The sequence below is a fragment of the Salvelinus sp. IW2-2015 genome, linkage group LG4p (assembly GCF_002910315.2).
Source record: "Salvelinus sp. IW2-2015 linkage group LG4p, ASM291031v2, whole genome shotgun sequence".
Taxonomy (NCBI): domain Eukaryota; kingdom Metazoa; phylum Chordata; class Actinopteri; order Salmoniformes; family Salmonidae; genus Salvelinus; species Salvelinus sp. IW2-2015.
In genome coordinates, this window is record NC_036841.1 from 27,404,821 (window position 1) to 27,424,402 (window position 19,582).

Sequence of the window (19,582 nt, forward strand, 5' to 3'; positions counted from 1 at the left end):
TAAGAAATTTAATTCATTGATAAGCCAACTTTATATCACGGGAGCTGTCCGTGGTGCTGTTCTTGCGCATCACCAAATGCTGTAGCCTTATCTTTGACAGCCTGGCAATGCAAGTTGTCTCATGAAATAACCATATACATACTTTGAGAAAATGGGGGTATTTGGAAAAAACTCAAGTTAATGTTTTTGTTGTTGAGGGTGATGATTTTTGGTCAATGAATAAGTCCCACGCGTCTTATTCAAATATATGATGTGTAAATTCCAATAGTGCTCAATACGTCATGATGAGCCTCCACCCCGCCTCTAACGCCAGTCATCTCACGCTAACTAGCATCTTTGTCAAGGCACAAGAGCAGTCTACAGCTATTCATCCGGGAACTTAAACGTAATTTAAATGATCATCTGGTATATTTTTGGATATAGATAAGTGTAACCTGTAACAGCAAAATGAAACTATGTGGATTTCGAGCTTCACTGAGTTTTATTTTCTGCTTGAATATTATTCCAGGTAGGCTATAGATTCTCTCTTTTGCTGAACTATGTACAGTTGAAAATGGTAAATTCCCAATGTACATATTTAGGAATGTCTACGTTATGTTAAGTGTCTATATCAACACAAACGTACAGTCCAATCGCAATGATTGTTTCTCATTTTGGTTTTTCAGTCAACATCAGGCAAGTGGTGAGTTAAATGGTTTCATGACTGGTTTAGAGTAGCCTCTTGACATATAGCCTGTTGGATTTGTATTACATTAAGAGTTACTGAAGTACCTGATGTAAACTACATTATTAATGGTATCTTAATGATGAATCATTGCGACATCTACAGTGGTTGATTATTTCCTCTGTCCCAGTCAGATTCTGATTAGATAACCCTCACAGCTGTTGCCCAGGCAGGAGGCAGGATCTCCCTGCCAGTTGTTTAGGTATCATCTTATTCACAGTACCAGTCAAAAGTTTGGACACACTCACTGATTCAAGCTGTTTTTTTGTTTTGCTTTTTACCATTTTCTACATTGTTCAATAATAGCGAAGACATCAAAACTATGAAATAACACATATGGAATCATGTAGTAACCAAAAAAGTGTTCAACAAATCAAAATATATTTTATATTTAGATTCATCAAAGTAGTAACCTTTTGCCTTGATGACAGCTTTGCGCACCCTTGGCATTCTCTCAACCAGCTTCATGAGGTAGTCACCTGGAATGCATTTCAATTAACAGGTGTGCCTTGTTAAAGGTTAATTTGTGGAATTTCTTTCCTTCTTAATGCGTTTGAGCCATTCAGTTGTGTTGTGACAAGTGATGTCATATTTTATAGTTTTGATGTCTTCACTATTATTCTACAATGTACAACACATTTCACTGCACCTATCCAGCTTATGTGACAATAAAAAACACTTTTTTATGCATGCATTTAACCTACAAGAACAGGGTACAGTATGTCTATTAGAGTGTATTATAGCCTATCTGTGTTTATTTTCTATGGTGGTATTATATAGCAAATGTCCCATGGATTAGGGCGTGTATAAACATATCCCTGCTTGGGGTCAACAGATGCCTCAGTTGCATCTGCTGGCTCATAATGGAAGCTTTGCTTCATCTCTTACTATAGCATCAGAAGCGTCATCTACTCCCAAATCCCCCTATGTCCCAGTGTTCTCCACCATCTGCCATGTGTTCACATGTTCTCTGACACACTAAGACTTTTACCCATGAACAGGTAACTGACAAAACAAAGGAAACACATGAGTAGATGAGAGATACAAGTACTGTATATTGTATGCAGGTGCTTCCACAGAGGTGCTGTTCCTGAGTTAATTAAGCAATTAACACCCCATCATGCTTAGGGTCATTTAAGCATGATGGGATGTGTCTCTCTGTATATGTGTGTGTGTGTGTGTGTGTGTTTGTGTGTGTGTCACCAGATTTAAACCCAATTGAACACTTTTGGGAAATTCTGAAGAGGTGCAGGATAGCATTTTCCACCACCATCAACAGAACACCAAAGGATGGAATATCTAATGGAAGAATGGTAATACATCTCTCCAATAGAGTTCCAGACACTTGTAGAATCTATGCCAAGGCGCATTGAAGCTGTTCTGGCGGCTCGGCTATTAAGACTTTATGTTGGTGTTTCCTTTATTTTTCAGTTACCTGTATATCTTTGTTCTGGCTGACATCAGGTTGTCACAGATTGTCATTTTTGAATAAATGTATAATGTCGTGCTCACTAGATTAAAATAAATTGATTGTGTTTTGGTGTTTAGGTGAGAATGATGTTCTTTCTTATACATTTTTAAATGACATATTAGTCATTTTAGTCATTTAGCAGAGACTGTTTTCTATGCCCTGTCCTAGCCTGTTGGAGTGCTCATGGGAAGTATGCCCAGAAGCTGCTGAATGATTTGTTTACTAACTACACCAGATCCCTGAGACCAGTAGAGGAAACAGGAAACATCCTCAATGTGACGCTGCAGACCACCCTCTCACAGATCATTGACATGGTAACAGCTTTCTTAAGTTTAAACTATGGCTATTTCAGCAATACAACAATAATAAAGACATTCCCAAAAAGATCTAAAAAAAAATCTCATACGTTCACATTTGGCATTTGAAATAGACGTCATATTTGAAGTGCTAAGTTAATAACTAGTGAAAAGAAGCCATTGTTCACCATGTTCCCTCTATTGCAGGATGAACGTAACCAGATCTTGACAGCATATCTGTGGATACGACAGGTGTGGGTAGACTCATACCTCACCTGGAGTAAAGATGATTATGATGGACTTGATACCATCCGTATACCTAGTAGTTATATATGGAGACCTGATATAGTCTTATATAACAAGTAGGTCGGGACTGGTATTGGGTTCATCAGAAAGCTCTGTTGCTCCCACAATCCATTCCACACATCAACGTTGTTGTCAGTGTGAAGGCACAAGCTGAACACTCCTTGAACACATTTATTCATGGGAGTGTTCTGGTCGTTTTCTGCTTTTTATACACTACTGTATGTACTGGGAATCTGGGAAGTAACTGGCGGCAGGTAGCCTAGCGGTTAGAGTGTTCAGCCAATAACTGAAAGGTCGCTAGTTTGAATACCCGAGCCGAAAAGGTGAAACATCTGTCGATGTGCCCTTGAGCAAAGCACTTAACACAAATCTGCTCCACTAGTGCAGTACTATTGTTGCTGACCCTGCCAAACAACACATTTCACTTCACCTATGTGACAATAAAACATCAGGGTTATAAAATGCAGAAACAAAGTGGAGTCAACCCATAAAAGAGCTGTCTCTTTTCATAACGGGTCCACTCTTCTTCCATTGATTTTCTTGTGCCTTTGGCTAGTCCTGCTAGTCCTGCTAGTCCTGCTAGTCCTGCTAGTTATGCTAGTCCTGCTAGTCCTGCTAGTTCTGCTAGTCCTGCTAGTCCTGCTAGTCCTGCTAGTCATGCTAGTTCTGCTAGTCATGCTAGTCCTGCTAGTCATGCTAGTTCTGTTAGTTCTGGCTAGTCCTGCCTGGTTGGTTCTGATGTCTGCTAGTTCTGCTAGTCATGCCTGGTTGGTCCTGCTAGTCATGCCTGGGTTTGTCCTGCTAGTCATGCCTGGTTGGTCCTGCTAGTCATGCCTGGTTGGTCTGCTAGTCTGCTAGTCTAGCTAGTCATGCCTGGTTGGTTCTGCTAGTCATGCCTGGTTTGTCCTGCTAGTCATGCCTGGTTTGTCCTGCTAGTCATGCCTGGTTTGTCCTGCTAGTCATGCCTGGTTGGTCCTGCTAGTCATGCCTGGTTGGTCCTGCTAGTCCTGCTAGTCCTGCTAGTCATGCTAGTCATGCTAGTTCTGCTAGTCCTGCTAGTCCTGCTACTCATGCTAGTCATGCTAGTCATGCTAGTCATGCTAGTCCTGCTAGTCATGCGCTAGTCCTGCTAGTTCCTGCTAGTCCTGCTAGTCCTGCTAGTCTGCTAGTCCATGCTAGTCCTGTAGTCTGCTAGTCCTGCTAGTCATGCTAGTTCTGCTAGTCCTGCTAGTCCTGCTAGTCTGCTAGTCCTGCTAATCATGCTAGTTCTGCTAGTCCTGCTAGTCCTGCTAGTCATGCTAGTCCTGCTAGTCATGCTAGTTCTGCTAGTCCTGCTAGTCCTGCTAGTCATGCTAGTCTGCTAGTCTGCTAGTCTGCTGTCTGCTAGTCCTGCTAGTCATGCTAGTCATGCTAGTCTGCTAGTTCGCTAGTCCTGCTAGTCATGCTAGTTATGCTAGTCCTGCTAGCCTGCTAGTCCTGCTAGTCCTGCTAGTCATGCTATTTCTGCTAGTCCTGCTAGTCCTGCTAGTCATGCTAGTTTCTGCTAGTCATGCTAGTCCTGCTAGTTCTGCTAGTCCTGCTAGTCATGCTAGTCCTGCTAGTCATGCTAGTTCTGTTAGTTCTGCTAGTCCTGCCTGGTTGGTTCTGCTAGTCCTGCTAGTTCTGCTAGTCATGCTGGTTTGTCCTGCTAGTCATGCCTGGTTGGTCCTGCTAGTCATGCCTGGTTGGTCCTGCTAGTCATGCTGGTCATGCTAGTCATGCCTGGTTGGTTCTGCTAGTCATGCCTGGTTGGTCCTGCTAGTCATGCCTGGTTGGTCCTGCTAGTCATGCCTGGTTTGTCCTGCTAGTTATGCCTGGTTGGTCCTGCTAGTCATGCCTGGTTTGTCCTGCTATTCATGCCTGGTTGGTCCTGCTAGTCATGCCTGGTTTGTCCTGCTAGTCATGCCTGGTTGGTCCTGCTATTCGTGCCTGGTTGGTCCTGCTATTCGGCCTGGTTGGTCCTGCTATTCGTGCCTGTGTTGGTCCTGCTATTCGTGCCTGGTTGTTCCTGCTAGTCATGCCTGGTTGGTCCTGCTATTCGTGCCTGTTTGGTCCTGCTATTCGTGCCTGGTTGGTCCTGCTAGTCATGCCTGGTTGGTCCTGCTATTCGTGCTGGTTGGTCCTGTTTCGTGCTGGTTGGTCCTGCTAGTCATGCCTGGTTGGTCCTGCTAGTCATGCCTGGTTGGTCCTGCTAGTCATGCCTGGTTGGTCCTGCTATTCGTGCCTGGTGTTCCTGCTAGTCATGCTGGTTTGGTCCTGCTAGTCATGCCTGGTTGGTCTGCTATTCGTGCCTGGTTGGTCCTGCTAGTCAGCCTGGTTGTCTGTTAGTCATGCCTGGTTGGTCCTGCTATTCGTGCCTGTTTGGTCCTGCTATTCGTGCCTGGTTGGTCCTGCTATTCGTGCCTGGTTGTTCCTGCTAGTCATGCCTGGTTGGTCCTGCTAGTCATGCCTGGTTGGTCCTGCTATTCGTGCCTGGTTGGTCTTGCTATTCGTGCCTGGTTGGTCTGCTATTCGTGCCTGGTTGGTCCTGCTATTCGTGCCTGGTTGGTCCTGCTATTCGTGCCTGGTTGGTCCTGCTATTCGTGCCTGGTTTGGTCCTGCTATTCGTGCCTGGTTGGTCCTGCTATTCGTGCCTGGTTGGTCCTGCTATTCGTGCCTGGTTGGCCTGCTATTCGTGCCTGGTTGTTCCTGCTAGTCATGCCAGGTTGGTCCTGCTAGTTCATGATGGTTGGTCCTGCTATTCGTGCCTGGTTGGTCCTGCTATTCGTGCCTGGTTGGTCTGCTATTCGTGCCTGGTTGTTCCTGCTAGTCATGCCTGGTTGGTCCTGCTAGTATGCCTGGTTGGTCCTGCTATTCGTGCCTGGTTGGTCTGCTATTCGTGCCTGGTTGGTTCCTGCTATTCGTGCCTGGTTGGTCCTTCATTCGTGCCTGGTTGGTCCTGCTATTCGTGCCTGGTTGGTCCTGCTATTCGTGCCTGGTTGGTCCTGCTATTCGTGCCTGGTTGGTCCTGCTATTCGTGCCTGGTTGGTCCTGCTATTCGTGCCTGGTTGTGTCCTGCTATTCGTGCCTGGTTGTTCCTGCTAGTCATGCCAGGTTGGTCCTGCTAGTCATGAGTGGTTGGTCCTGCTATTCGTGCCTGGTTGGTCCTGCTATTCGTGCCTGGTTGGTCCTGCTATTCGTGCCTGGTTGTTCTGCTAGTCATGCCTGGTTGGTCCTGCTAGTCCATGCCTGGTTGGTCCTGTATTCGTGCCTGGTTGGTCCTGCTATTTGTGCCTGGTTGGTCCTGCTATTCGTGCCTGGTTGGTCCTGCTATTCGTGCCTGGTTGGTCCTGCTTTTCGTGCCTGGTTGGTCCTGCTAGTCATGCCTGGTTGGTCCTGCTAGTCATGCCTGGTTGGTCCTGCTATTCGTGCCTGGTTGGTCCTGCTATTCGTGCCTGTTGGTCCTGCTATTCGTGTACACTGGGTTGGTCTGCTATTCATGCCTGGTTGGTCCTGCTATTCGTGCCTGGTTTGGTCCTGCTATCGTGCCTGGTTGGTCCTGCTATTCGTGCCTGGTTGGTCCTGCTATTCGTGCCTGGTTGGTCCTGCTATTCGTGCCTGTCTGTTCTAAAAGGTTATTACATGTGTTTCTTCTTTCTTAGAGTGTTTGATATATACATTGTCCGTCACTGTCTTCATATGAATGGACTTCAGTCTCTGTTGATCTAACACTAAACCAATGCTAGTATAATTCTTAACTGTGTGCTTTAATCAACACCTGTACAGTTATCTCTCTCTCTCTCTCTCTCTCTCAAGCTCTCTCTCTCTCTCTTACTCTTAATTGATCCCTTTTATTTGACCAATTTAAATTACATAGAGCTGCAACAATACACTCAATAAAACATCCTTGATGATAAAACACAGTACAGTTAACATATTTTTTCCATTGGGAAACACGGTCTAACTTCTTATCCTCTGTTTTGTACTCTGTCCATCTTTTCCCCAATGAATGAATGAATAACTGAATCACTCTTTGCCATTGCGGTCCTGGTTCCCAGGTCCTGGGGATGCCTTCCAAGAGGAACATACTTCTGTATGGCTGCTGTGCTGAACCTTACCCTGATGTGACCTACACTCACCAACTAAAGAGGAAGGCTTCCTTCTACGTGTTCAACCTGCTCATCCCGTGTGTGATGATCTCCTTCCTGGCTCCGCTGGGCTTCTACCTGCCGGCTGACTCTGGGGAGAAGGTGTCCCTGGGCGTCACCGTCATGCTGGCTCTCACCGTGTTTCAGCTGTTGGTCACTGAAACCATGCCTCCATCAGAGAACGTGACACTTATTGGTGAGGGCAATCAGAGGTGGACTGGGACCAGAAATCGGCCCTGACAATTCTAACACACTGGCCCATTATTTTACTTGAGTCCCCCACATCAGACTATTTTCTCCCTTGAGGTCACCATTACTACCCAGATCATGATCATTTTGCAGAAAAAAACAAGTGAGACAGGCCCACTAGGCTAAAAATGGACCAGCCCATCTGATATTTGCTGAAATGCCAAATGGTCAGTCCGCCTATGAGGGCAATCATTTAGCCAGTGATGAACATGTCCGTAACACTGTAGTTGATTGAACACAATGCACTGTCTCTGTCAAGGGGAAAACAGGACCTTTAAAGTGACATCAGTACCATTCAATGATAGATAGTGATAATTATACATGTTCCTCTTTCAATGTCCCACAGGAAAGTACTACATTGCCACCATGACCATGATAACAGCCTCCACGGCCCTGACCATCTTTATCACGAACATCCACCACTGTGGCCCAGACGCCAAGCCTGTGCCCAAGTGGGCCAAGATCTTCATCCTGCAGTACATGGCCAAGGAGTGCTTTGTATATGAAGTAGGGGAGAACTGCATGTTTTTCCAGCCTGAGAAACAGGACCCGCCACCTCAACCTGAGGTGCAACAACTACACCATGAACGGACAAACGGTCCAAGAAGACTTGATTCTGAAGGTGGAAAGAGGTCAAGACCCACAAAATAATTGAGGAGACAGAAGATCAGTTGATGAGCCCCACCGGCTCCATGGGGAGGAACCCCACCAACCACTACAGTGCCTGGAGAAACGGCATGTTCATGGACTGTGGGGACTCGCCAGGGTGGAATGGTGGAGTAGGAGAGAGTACAGGGAGAGAGGAGGTGTGTAAGACCCAGTGCACCTGTCAGCACCAGCAGCTCCTCTGACATATTGAGTACATTGCCAACTGTTACAGAGATACGAGGGCCACAGCAAAAAGGACTGGGGAGTGGAAGAAGGTGGCGAAGGTGTTGGACCGATTCTTCATGTGGACCTTTTTCATCATGGTGTTTTCCATGAGCCTGCTCATCATGGGGAAAGCCGTCTAACTTCATACCTGGGCTGTGTTCATTAGGTACGAAACAGGAGAAAACATGTTGAAGTGAAGGAAGTTTTACCTGAAATGGTGTATCAAAATGTTTTTTCGGTTTTACACTTATTGAGGATAACCAAATTGAGAGAACAGGCAACATGTGCAATACGTTTGAAGTGATCAGTTTCCACTTTTCATCTCACACTTTTTTATACATTAGGGCCTAATTTGAACAGAAGGATTTCATCCAGACTTCATCAATTTAATTTAATTGTTTGATATTCCAAATGTGTGTTTGTTACCTTCATATGTTGTTATTGTTTACTTTTACAGTTTAGTTGTCATACAGATGTTGTAACGGTGTTCCTCCTCCTCTTCATACGAAGAGGAGGAGTAGTGATTCGACCAAGGCGCAGCGTTGTGATATGACATGATATTTATTTAAACAAGACGAAAACAAACTATACTTGACTAACTAACAAAACAATAAACGATGTAGACAGACCTGGACGACGAACTTACATGAAATACGAAGAACGCAACAACAGGAAAACTGACTACATAAAACAAACAAACAAACAAAACCGAAAACAGTCCCGTGTGGCGTAACATACAGACACTGACACAGGAGACAACCACCCACAAACAAACAGTGTGAAAACACCTACCTTAATATGGCTCTCAATCAGAGGAAATGAAAACCACCTGCCTCTAATTGAGAGCCATCTCAGGTCACCCTTTAAACCAACATAGAAACAGAAAACATAGACTGCCCACCCAAACTCACGTCCTGACCAGCTAACACATACACAAACTAACAGAAAACAGGTCAGGAACGTGACAGATGTAGGATCTTAATTTGAGCCAGTTTGCTACTGCAGGAAAATAATCCTGCTGCAGCAACAGGAATGTGAATTATTATGTGGAATATAATTAATGGACATTTTTGTAGGGGTGATATATTTTTCGTACGAGAAAATCAAGTCTGAAATGTCAAAGTGGAAATTACAAACTTAAGAAGCTCACATATACTACAAGTTCTACATTTCCTCCAGTTCTCCTGCAAAAGGTTGAGGAAATTAAGATCCTACATCTCTACATGTGGTGTGTGTTAGATCATTATTTGTAGTTTCTAACATTAATTTAAAAGTGAACATGGGAATTGCAATACCATTCAGGGATGATAAAACAGAAATGAATAGTTGATTTAATTTATCAACATTTAATAACACTTAAATAACCAGTTACAGCATCACAATATCCAGTGCTTAATTTGTAAATCGGGAGGTTCCGGGACAAAAAGTGAGAGCGACATGGGGAGTTCTAAGGAACCAGAACGAATAAGAAAAAACAATCCCCTTCATAATAAAGCATTGCATGCAGACTATGGCATGTGCGTAGTGACATAGAGCAGTAGAATAGAGGCACTTACAGAAGTTGCACACATCGGGAAAATAATTTGTAGCCTAGTGTCTGGGAAATAATGTGGCTTTTAAAAATGCATTTCATGCAATTCTACGTAATTTTGCATGACTGGCAGAATCTTGGACACTGACAAACTGAGAATATGAGATCCATGAAAAAGACCTTGTCTTGAATCCATCAACAACCTTTGCCTTGGAAATTCCTCAAAATGCTTTCCAGTTTCACGGACTCAACCAATGATGCGCTCATGCCAAAAGCCTCGCTCTCTCTCTTTGGTAAAACAATATTTGGATGTTGATCAAATATGTTGGTAGCCTACAGCATAGTGTTCACTTTTCAGCAGGAGCCAATTGCTTTCCAACCTGTGCTTCCCCTCAACTGTATTTGAAATATTGCGAAAAAACGGTTTTGACTGCATGCTGTTTTTTCACGGACAGATTTGCCGCGCGTTCTCTGCTGTGGGTTTTCGTTATTACTGGGCAACAATCCACAGCTATGCTATTTAAAAAAAAAAAAAGCTATTGATCCTTGGTGGCTAGATTATAGGCATTCTCATGGTGTAGTAGGCTATTCTGAATGATTTCCTTAGCAGACAGCAGTAATTCTATAATTTTGGCAAATGTATTGATCAGGGGTGCTGCAGTTCCTTCAGAACCATTCGCGTGGCAATGGTTTTATCAGGAAAAAAATATAAAGTGCATGAGAGATTAGAGTTGTAGGCTCATGTCTATCAGAGCAGAGATGGAGAGAGATCATAGGAAGTTAATCTAATTCTAGTTATGTGAGAGATAGAGGCGCGCTTCTCACACAGGCACGGCCAAGCGTTGGTCTCACACATCGGTTACAATGTTGCGCAAACCATAAACCCTGGCCGGCCCGACCGAAAACGACTCTTAGAATATTAGGCCCGGGATGAAAATCTACTATTTCACATAGCATTTGTTTTGGGACAGGAGAATTTACGAAGAGACAATTTGAATGAACTTTGACAGCTTTTATTTTAATTTTTACATTGAAAAAAGTGCCAATAATTTTTCATGCCATGAGAGGTACCGGATTCGGCCAAATAGGTACCGGAACAAAACAGTCCAAAACGGAGAGGTGCCGGATCCTGTTCTGGCAGGATTTGTCTGAAATTTTAAGCACTAACAATATCTCATTATACCATCATTTAGTGTATGTCTGATATATTAAAAGTGACAATTCAACTTTAACATGCACGTGAAATTGTTAAGAGAAACAAAGATTATCACTTTAATTATTAGCTGTTATGTAAACCAGTCTTTATTGTCCGTTTATGGTGGATTGAACTGTATGTGCAGATCCTGAACTGTACGTCATATGCGTTGCTTTGTTGTGCCAACTTGTATTCCCTACTGATCTCACCTCTCTCCACAGAGAAATATTTAATTAGATCTGCTCAGACATCCAGCAAGTCTCCTGACAAATTACTGCATTTTGTATAGCTGAATATTGTAATTGACTGTTTATCCCCACAACGGTTCAAAAGTGTCCCTGTTGTACACCATCAGAGTCGCCCTTACCAGAACAGAGCTTTCTCAGCGCAGCCTTTATCTCTTTGTTTCTTAAACTATAGATGATGGGATTCATAACAGGAGTCAGGAAGCAGTTAACAATAGATATCAAGATTATAACATTACAGTGAACGTTTTCAGATTTGGCACTGATGTAGACGTAGGAGTGAGCGAGGTAGAAGGTGACGACGACAGTGAGATGTGCGGAGCAGGTAGAGAAGGCTTTCATACGGCCCTCTGAAGATCCAATCTTGCAGACGGCTACAATGATTCTGAAGTAGGACCAAATAATGACAGTGAACGGGAAATAGATCGCTATTAAAGCACACACAAGAGCCACGTCGATCAAAAAGGTTGTGTCCGAACAGGACAGTGAAACTAAAGGAGGAAGGTCACAGAACCAAAATTGTATTTTGTTGCTACAGAAGGGCAATTGTGCTGCGTAAATGACACAGAAGACAGACAAACTGAGTCCAGATGCCCATGCCGCTGTAGTCAACATACCGCACAGTCTCTTTAGTGATAATGCTGCTGTAGTGTAAGGGTTTGCAGATGGAGACATGGCGGTCATAGGCCATGACACACAGCAGCATGCTCTCGACGGTTTGAAATGACAAATACACATACAACTGGAGGAAACACGCTGAGTAGGAGATCGTTACGTCATTCCACAAACTCACTGCTATCATCTTAGGCAGAACACTGGTCGATATCACAATGTCTACGAGGGACAGTTGGCTGAGGAAAATGTACATGGCTGACTGCAGCTTGGGGTCTGTCGCCACCAGGGTAAGTATGGTGAGGTTTCCAATCAGGATCATCAGGTAGACCACCAATAGGAAGATGGCCAGCTCTAGGTAGACGTTTTTCATCCCGCTCTCAACCCCAAAGAAGAGGAATTCAGTCACAACTGTCACGTTGGCTTGAAGGCAAGAGTCTTCTGGAGGTCAAGGAAGATCATTTTACTAAGGTGCACAATATCAACATTTGCTTGAGAAAGACAGAAACAGTTGTTATTTTGTATGAGACACTTACTTTCTACATTGTGAAAGCTGTATTCAGGGCATTTATGTTGTTCACATGCCAGATTTGGATATTATTTGGACTGTTTCTGTGAACAGACACAAAAAAAAGACATACAAACATGAATAATGAATCTCTATAGTATACACTACATTAAAATATAAACAATTTTGAATAACCATTGATGCAAATGATGAATTGATGAATCTGGTATTGAATTAGCCCAACAACACCAAGGTTTGAAATGCCTACCACCATACATTAACACTTACCGTCTGTGTACTGTACACAAAACAATGCTGCTTAATACAGTTTGCAAAAAATAATTCACTTAAGAAGACTTCATTCACAGAAGAAAATGCAAAAGATCAAACACCTGATAGTGGGTTGACAATATGACTGACTAGTTTATCTCAATGTACAGGTCATCATGTGGACTTGATCTAGAGACCAAGTGTTGTGTTTCTGTTGTCCTGTTGATTTTATGGCCCTCCTGCAGTTCCCAGGGGCTTCCACACACCTCCTCTGAATGCAAGCTCTCTCCTAGTTCAGAACATAGTTGGTTTCCTGGGATTATTCCAGCCAATCAGGGTTTCACACAACAGTAGGCCTAATAACTCCCAAACATGCATTGATTGGGAAAACGTGCATGGCATTCGTGGCAAACGAGAGCAGAGCTAAAACAAATAATAATAATAACTTTATTCTGTGCCGCCCTTCCCATGTTGCATCATTATGTATGCCTCTGATTCAGAGGGGTTGGGTTAAATGCAGAAAAAACATTTCAGTTGAATGCATTCAGTTGTACAACTGACTAGGTATCCTCCTTTATGACGGGAGCACATAGTTTCTGATTAATTATGTCCAACACTTAATTTTGATCCTCTAAAATGTCTATATGCATGGATAGATGTTCAACAAACTCTTAACAAACTCCATTGGCTAGCTAGATATTAACTGCAAATGCTGATATAAAACAAACAGTTGTGTTGCCGGCAGGGAGTTGTACATGTCCTTTTAAATGATGCTTAAATGTGTGTGATAGTTTTCAAATCTGAAAGCTCAAGTCAATATCAACCCAAAATGTAGAGACATTGGTTTTACCCAAAATGTAGAGACATTGGTTTTACCCGAAATGTAGAGACATTGGTTTTACCCAAAATGATGTAGAGACATTGTTTTACCCAAAATGTAGAGACATTGGTTTTACCCGAAAATGTAGAGACATTGGTTTTTACCCGAAATGTAGAGACATTGTGTTTTACCCAAAATGTTAGAGACATTGGTTTTACCCAAATGTAGAGACATTGGTTTTACCCAAAATGTAGAGACATTGTTTACCCAAATTAGAGACATTGGTTTTACCAAAATGTAGACATTGGTTTTACCCAAAATGTAAGAGACATTGGTTTACCCAAAATGTATAGACATTGGTTTTACCCAAAATGTATAGACATTGGTTTTACCCAAAATGTAGAGACATTGTTTACCCAAAATGTAGACATGTTTTACCCATAAGTATAGACATTGGTTTTACCCAAAATGTATAGACATTGGTTTTACCCAAAATGATAGACATTGGTTTTACCCAAAATGTAAGACATTGGTTTACCCAAATGTAGACATTGGTTTTACCCAAAATGTAGAGACATTGGTTTTACCCAAAATGTAGAGACATTGGTTTCACCCAAAATGTAGAGACATTGTTTTTACCCAAAATTGTATAGACATTGGTTTTACCCGAAATTTATAGACATTGGTTTTACCGAATTTATAGACATTGGTTTTTACCCAAAATGTAGAGACATTGGTTTTACCCAAAATGTAGAGACATTGGTTTTACCTTGCGGAGTAACCTTTTATCATGTCTAAGTAACAGAATCATATTCTCCAATTCAGACCTGCTCATTCATTGTTAAATAATAAAATCTATAAACTATCAAAATAAAGAAAGTTGCACACTCCATATACAAACTCCCAGCAACTCAATGGGTATTCACCAACGTTTCGGCATCACTGTATATTCCTCAGGGTCAATAATAATAATAATGAAATGTAAACATGGTGCATTATGGAATAACTTTATTGGAGACAGGAGTTTCAGGACAGAAGCCTTTATCTGTTTGTTCCTGAAACTGTAAACAAGTGGATTCACAAGAGGAGTTAAAACACAGTTGACAATAGACATCAACATGAGGACGTTGGGATGAATATGATATGATTTAGCACTGATGTAGACACATGAATAAGCAATGTAGAAGGTAATGACAGGAATGAGATGAGAGGAGCAGGTAGAGAAAGCTTTTTTTCCGCCCTTCAGATGTGGCAATTTTGCAAACGGATTTGATGATTTTACAATATGACCAAATTATGCCAGTGAATGGAACATACATCACAAATAAAGCACATGCGAGGGCTAGATCTATCAACAATATTGTTTCCAACCTGACAATGTAACAATCGGAGGATAATCACAAAACCAATACATTATCTGATGACTACTGAAAGGTAGTTTTGATGCAAGAATGACATTCAATGCTGGAAGCCCATGTTGTTGAGGCCAGGAACACACACTTTGATTGTCATGATGCTGTTGTAGCGTAAAGGATTGCAGATAGCAACATAGCGGTTGTAGGCCACAGCACATAGGAGAAATCCCTCTGTAGTTTGGAATGTCAAATAGGTATACATCTGCAAGAAGCGACCTGCAAATGAAATGGACACATCATTCCACAAGCACACTGATATCATTTTAGGTAGAACACTGGTGGTGATCACAATATTGGTGGGAGACAGATTACAGAGGAAAATACACACTGATGTGTGAAGTTTGGAGTGATGATCACCAGAGTGATGATCATGTTGTTGCCGATGACAAACATGATGTATAGCAACAGAAGAAAGATGGCCAGCTCTGTGTAGATCTCCTTGAGACCCAGTTCCCGTCCATCTATCAGGAAATCTGAAAACAGGCTCACGTTGAATTCCAGTGGTTGAAAAACATCTGAAAAACATCATGAGAGGAATAAGATTTTTATCGAAGAGCATGCATCCACGAAGCACTGTCTAAAACACATACTGGTATATATTTACACAGCATATAGTCTGACACAGTGTAACTTAAAGGAATAGATTGTTAAGTAGTGTAGTTGTTATGACATTATTATGAACACATCAAACATCTGTATGCAGTAGTTTCACACACACATGTACACAGACACACATACATACATACATACATACACACACAAACACACACACTCACACACACACTGAGCATACAAAACATTAAGAACACCTGATCTTTCCATGACATAGACTGACCAGGTGAATCCAGGTGAATGCTATGATCCCTTATTAATGTTACTTGTTAAATCCTCTTCAATCAGTGTAGATGAAGGGGAGGAGACAAGTTAGAGAAGGATTTTTAAGTCTTTAGACAATGGAGACATGGATTGTGTATGTGTGCTATTCAGAGGGTTAATGGGCAAGACCAAAATATTTAAGTGCCTTTGAACAGGGTATGGTAGTAGGTTCCAGGCACACCGGTTTGTGTCAAGAACTGCAACGCTGCTGGGATTTTCACAATCAACAGTTTCCCGTGTGAATCAAGAATGGTCCACCCCCCAAAGGACATACAGCAAACTTGACACAACTGTGGGAAACATTGGAGACAGCATGAGCCAGCATCCCTGTGGAACACCCTCGACACCTTGTAGAGTCCATGCCCGACGAATTGAGGCCGTTCTGAGGGCACAGGGTATACTCAGGTATACTCAGTGTATAGTGTAACTTTTTTTTAAATTGAAGAGTGACAGAAGTTACATGATAACATAATGAAAGAATTGCCTTTTATTAAGCCTGAGGATGATATAAGAGTTAGTTTGAGAGTTGTTCAGGTAAAGACGTTTCACCATTAGAAAACACTGCAAATTCCAAAGCAAAGAATTGTTTGGAATCAGTTGATAATGAAATAGGGCACTGCTTATGTTCAATTAAGTCAAGATTCACTATTAGAAAATAAACCTTAATGTCAAGCAACAGTGTCCTCATATTTCTTACTCGTTTTGGGAGAAACAAGCCTGAAACCTTGATCAAAGACTACTGACACCCAGTGGAAGCCATAGGAATTGAATCCTGGGAGGTAGATTTCATTATTTCCTTATTTCCATTGTAAGAGCATGGGCTCTCCAAAAAAGAAATCTGGTTGGTTTTTCTTTGGATTTTCTCCTACCATATATATTGTGTTATAGTCTCCTACATTATTTTAACATTTTTACAATCTTAAAAGTGTTTCCTTTCCAATGGTACCAATTATATGCATATCCTGGCTTCAGGGCCTGAGTTAAAGGCTATTTACTTTGGGCACGTCAGTCAGACAGGAAGTGGAGATAAAAGGGGCCTAGCCTTATGAAGTTAAAAGAACATTTCTCAAGTAAAGGTGAAAGTCAACCAGTAAAATACTACTTGAGTAAAAGTCTAAAAGTACTTGGTTAAATGTACTTAAGTATCAGAAGTAAATGTAATTGCAAAAAATATACTTAAGTATCAAAAGTTAAATTCCTTATATTAAGCAAACCAAACGCCACCATTTCTAGTTTTTTAAAATAATTTGCGGATTGCTAGGGGCACACTCCAACTCTCAGACATCATTTACAAAAAAAATATTTGTGTTTAGAGAGTCCGCCAGATCAGAGGCAGTAGGGATGACAGGGATGTTCTCTTGATAAGTGTGTGAATTGGACCATTTTCCTGTCCTGATAAGCATTCATAATGTAACGAGTACTTTTGGGTGTCAGTGAAAATGTATGGTGTAAAAAGCATATAATCTCCTTTAGGAGTAGAGTGCACTAAAAGTTGTCAGAAATATAAATAGTTACGTACAGACACCCAAGACATGCTTTTTTTTGGGGGGGGGGGTATGATGTTTGTGCATCTGTACCTTTCTCACTCATCATTATTCACGATTCATTCAGGATTATCCATAATCATGGTAGCATCCACATGAATGTGTCTAGAAACATATTATATTTCTATTTGCAATAAAAGTTACTCCAAAATTGCACAATACATTATTTTCCATTAATTTCTATTGGGCACAAAAACATCTGAAACACAACCAAAGCAAACAGCAAATGCATCCAACAAATTAGTGGAGTCACAAGGTGGATGTCATTACGTGCTATGAATATTGGACCAAATACTTAACTTTTGACTACTTTAATACACATATAAGTGTCACGACTTCTGCCGAAGTCGTTGCCTCTCCTTGTTCAGGCGGTGCTAGGCGGTCGACGTCACCGGTCTTCTAGCCATCATCGATCCATTTTTCATTTTCCATTGGTTTTGTCTTGTCTTCCCACACACCTGTTTTCAATCCCATCCATTACCTGTTGTGTATTTAACCCTCTGTTTCCCCTCATGTCTTTGTCAGAGATTGTTTGTTGTCAGTGTAGTGTTTATTTTTGTATAGGTGCGCGACGGGTCTTCGTACCATATTTGTTTATTATTCATTTTCTTATTAGTGTTATGGAGCATGTTTCTTGGACATTTATTAAAAGACTCCATTTTACACTCCGTTTGACTCTCCTGCGCCTGACTTCCCTTCCACCTATACACACGTCTCTGACAGAATCTCTGACCAAAATATATGAAGTCAGCAGGAGAGGACACGACGCTCATGGAGGTGCAGGAACGCGTCCGGGAACAAGCGGAGGAGATTGACTGTTTGAGCGCCGTCATGGATCGCATTGTCCAGAATATGGACTGCTGGGAGAGACAGGGAGTTTCTCCAGCGCCTCCACCACCACAACCGGGATCTCCCTTGAATGCGTTTTCCCCTCCTGAACCGAACAAGATCCATTTACCCCTACCCACGGGATACAACGGAGATACTGCCGGCTGCCAGGGTTTCCTCCTTAAACTGATCTTGTATCTGGCCACGGTCTCCCCAGTACCATCCGACCGGGAGAAGAGTTGCACCCTCGTCTCATGCCTCACCGGGAAAGCCCGGGAGTGGGCCAGCGCTGTGTGTAGAGGAGGATGCGGCGTTGGACCATTTTGAGGAGTTCACATGCCATTTCCGGAGAGTATTCGACCACCCACCCGAAGGCAAAGCGGCGGGTGAGCGCTTCTATCATCTGAGGCAGGAGACGAGGAGTGCACAGGAGTTTGCTTTGGAGTTTAGGACCTTGGCTGCCGGCGCTGGATGGAGCGACAGGGCCCTGATCGACCATTACCGTTGTAGTCTACGCGAGGACGTCCGTCGGGAGCTGGCCTGTAGAGACACCACCCTCAACTTCGACCAGCTGGTGGACATGTCCATCAGACTGGACAACATGCTGGCTACTCGTGGACGTCTAGATCGGGGTCTGGTTGTTCCATCCTCCCGCACCCTCTCTCCCGAACCTATGGAATTGGGAGGGATGGTGCGCAGGGAGACCGGAGGGGGTTCCCGCTCGAGCACCATCTATGGTCGCAGAGATCACACTGCTGGTCGGTGCCGGGTTGGTTCCTCTGGGAATAGAGAAGGCAGGCAGGGCACTCTGGCATCACCCCAGGTGAGTAGGCACCATTCTCATCCAGAGCCCTCTGTTGCACTAATGTTTGTCTCTGTCACTTTTCCGGATTTTTCCCTGCATTCCCAGTATAAGGCGCTAGTAGATTCAGGCGCGGCTGGCAATTTCATTAATAAAAATTGAGCTCATAGTTTAGGGATCCCTATTGTTTCTGTGGATATGCCTTTCCCTATTCATGCCTTAGATAGTCGACCATTAGGGTCAGGGTTAATCAGGGAGGTCACCGCACCTTTGTATATGATAACGCAGGAGGGTCACAAGGAGAAGATGAGTCTTTTCCTTATTGATTCTCCTGCATATTCTGTGGTGCTAGGCCTACCCTGGTTAGCTTGTCATATCCCCACTGTTTCTTGGCCACAGAGGGCTCTCACGGGGTGGTCGCAAGAGTGCTCAGGTAGGTGTTTAGGGGTTTCCGTTGGTGCTACTACGGTGGAGAGTCCAGACTAGGTCTCCACCGTGCGCATTCCCCCAGAATATGCCGATTTGGCTCTCGCCTTCTGTAAAAAGAAGGCGACTCAATTACCACCCCATCGACGGGGGGGATTGTGCGATAGATCTCCTGGTAGACGCTGCATATCCCAGGAGTCACGTGTATCCCCTGTCGCAAGCGGAGACGGTGGCTATGGATACATAAGTCTCTGAAGCGATGCGTCAGGGGTTCATTCAGCCATCCATTTCACCCGTCTCTTCGAGTTTATTTTTTGTGAAGAAGAAGGATGGCGGTTTACGCCCGTGCATTGATTATCGAGGTCTCAATAAAATCACGGTGAAATATAGTTACCCGCTACCTCTAAATACAGTTATTGAGTCAA

The 19,582-nt window shown here is 42.9% G+C and overlaps 1 protein-coding gene and 1 pseudogene across 1 annotated transcript; one reads left to right on the forward strand and one right to left on the reverse strand.

Annotated features, from left to right (window-relative positions):
• Nucleotides 1-358: 358 nt before the first annotated feature.
• On the forward strand, nt 359-9,415 carry LOC111960784 (neuronal acetylcholine receptor subunit alpha-9-like; annotated as a pseudogene).
• Nucleotides 9,416-11,137: 1,722 nt separating this feature from the next.
• Nucleotides 11,138-12,089, reverse strand: LOC111958014 (olfactory receptor 2AT4-like). Its single transcript, XM_070436995.1, has 2 exons — nt 11,674-12,089; nt 11,138-11,441 (listed from the first exon to the last, which is right to left on the reverse strand). Exons 1-2 carry the CDS (start codon nt 12,039-12,041, stop codon nt 11,138-11,140), a joined length of 672 nt encoding a protein of 223 aa, XP_070293096.1. The 5' UTR covers nt 12,042-12,089.
• Between the last annotated feature and the right edge of the window lie 7,493 nt (nt 12,090-19,582).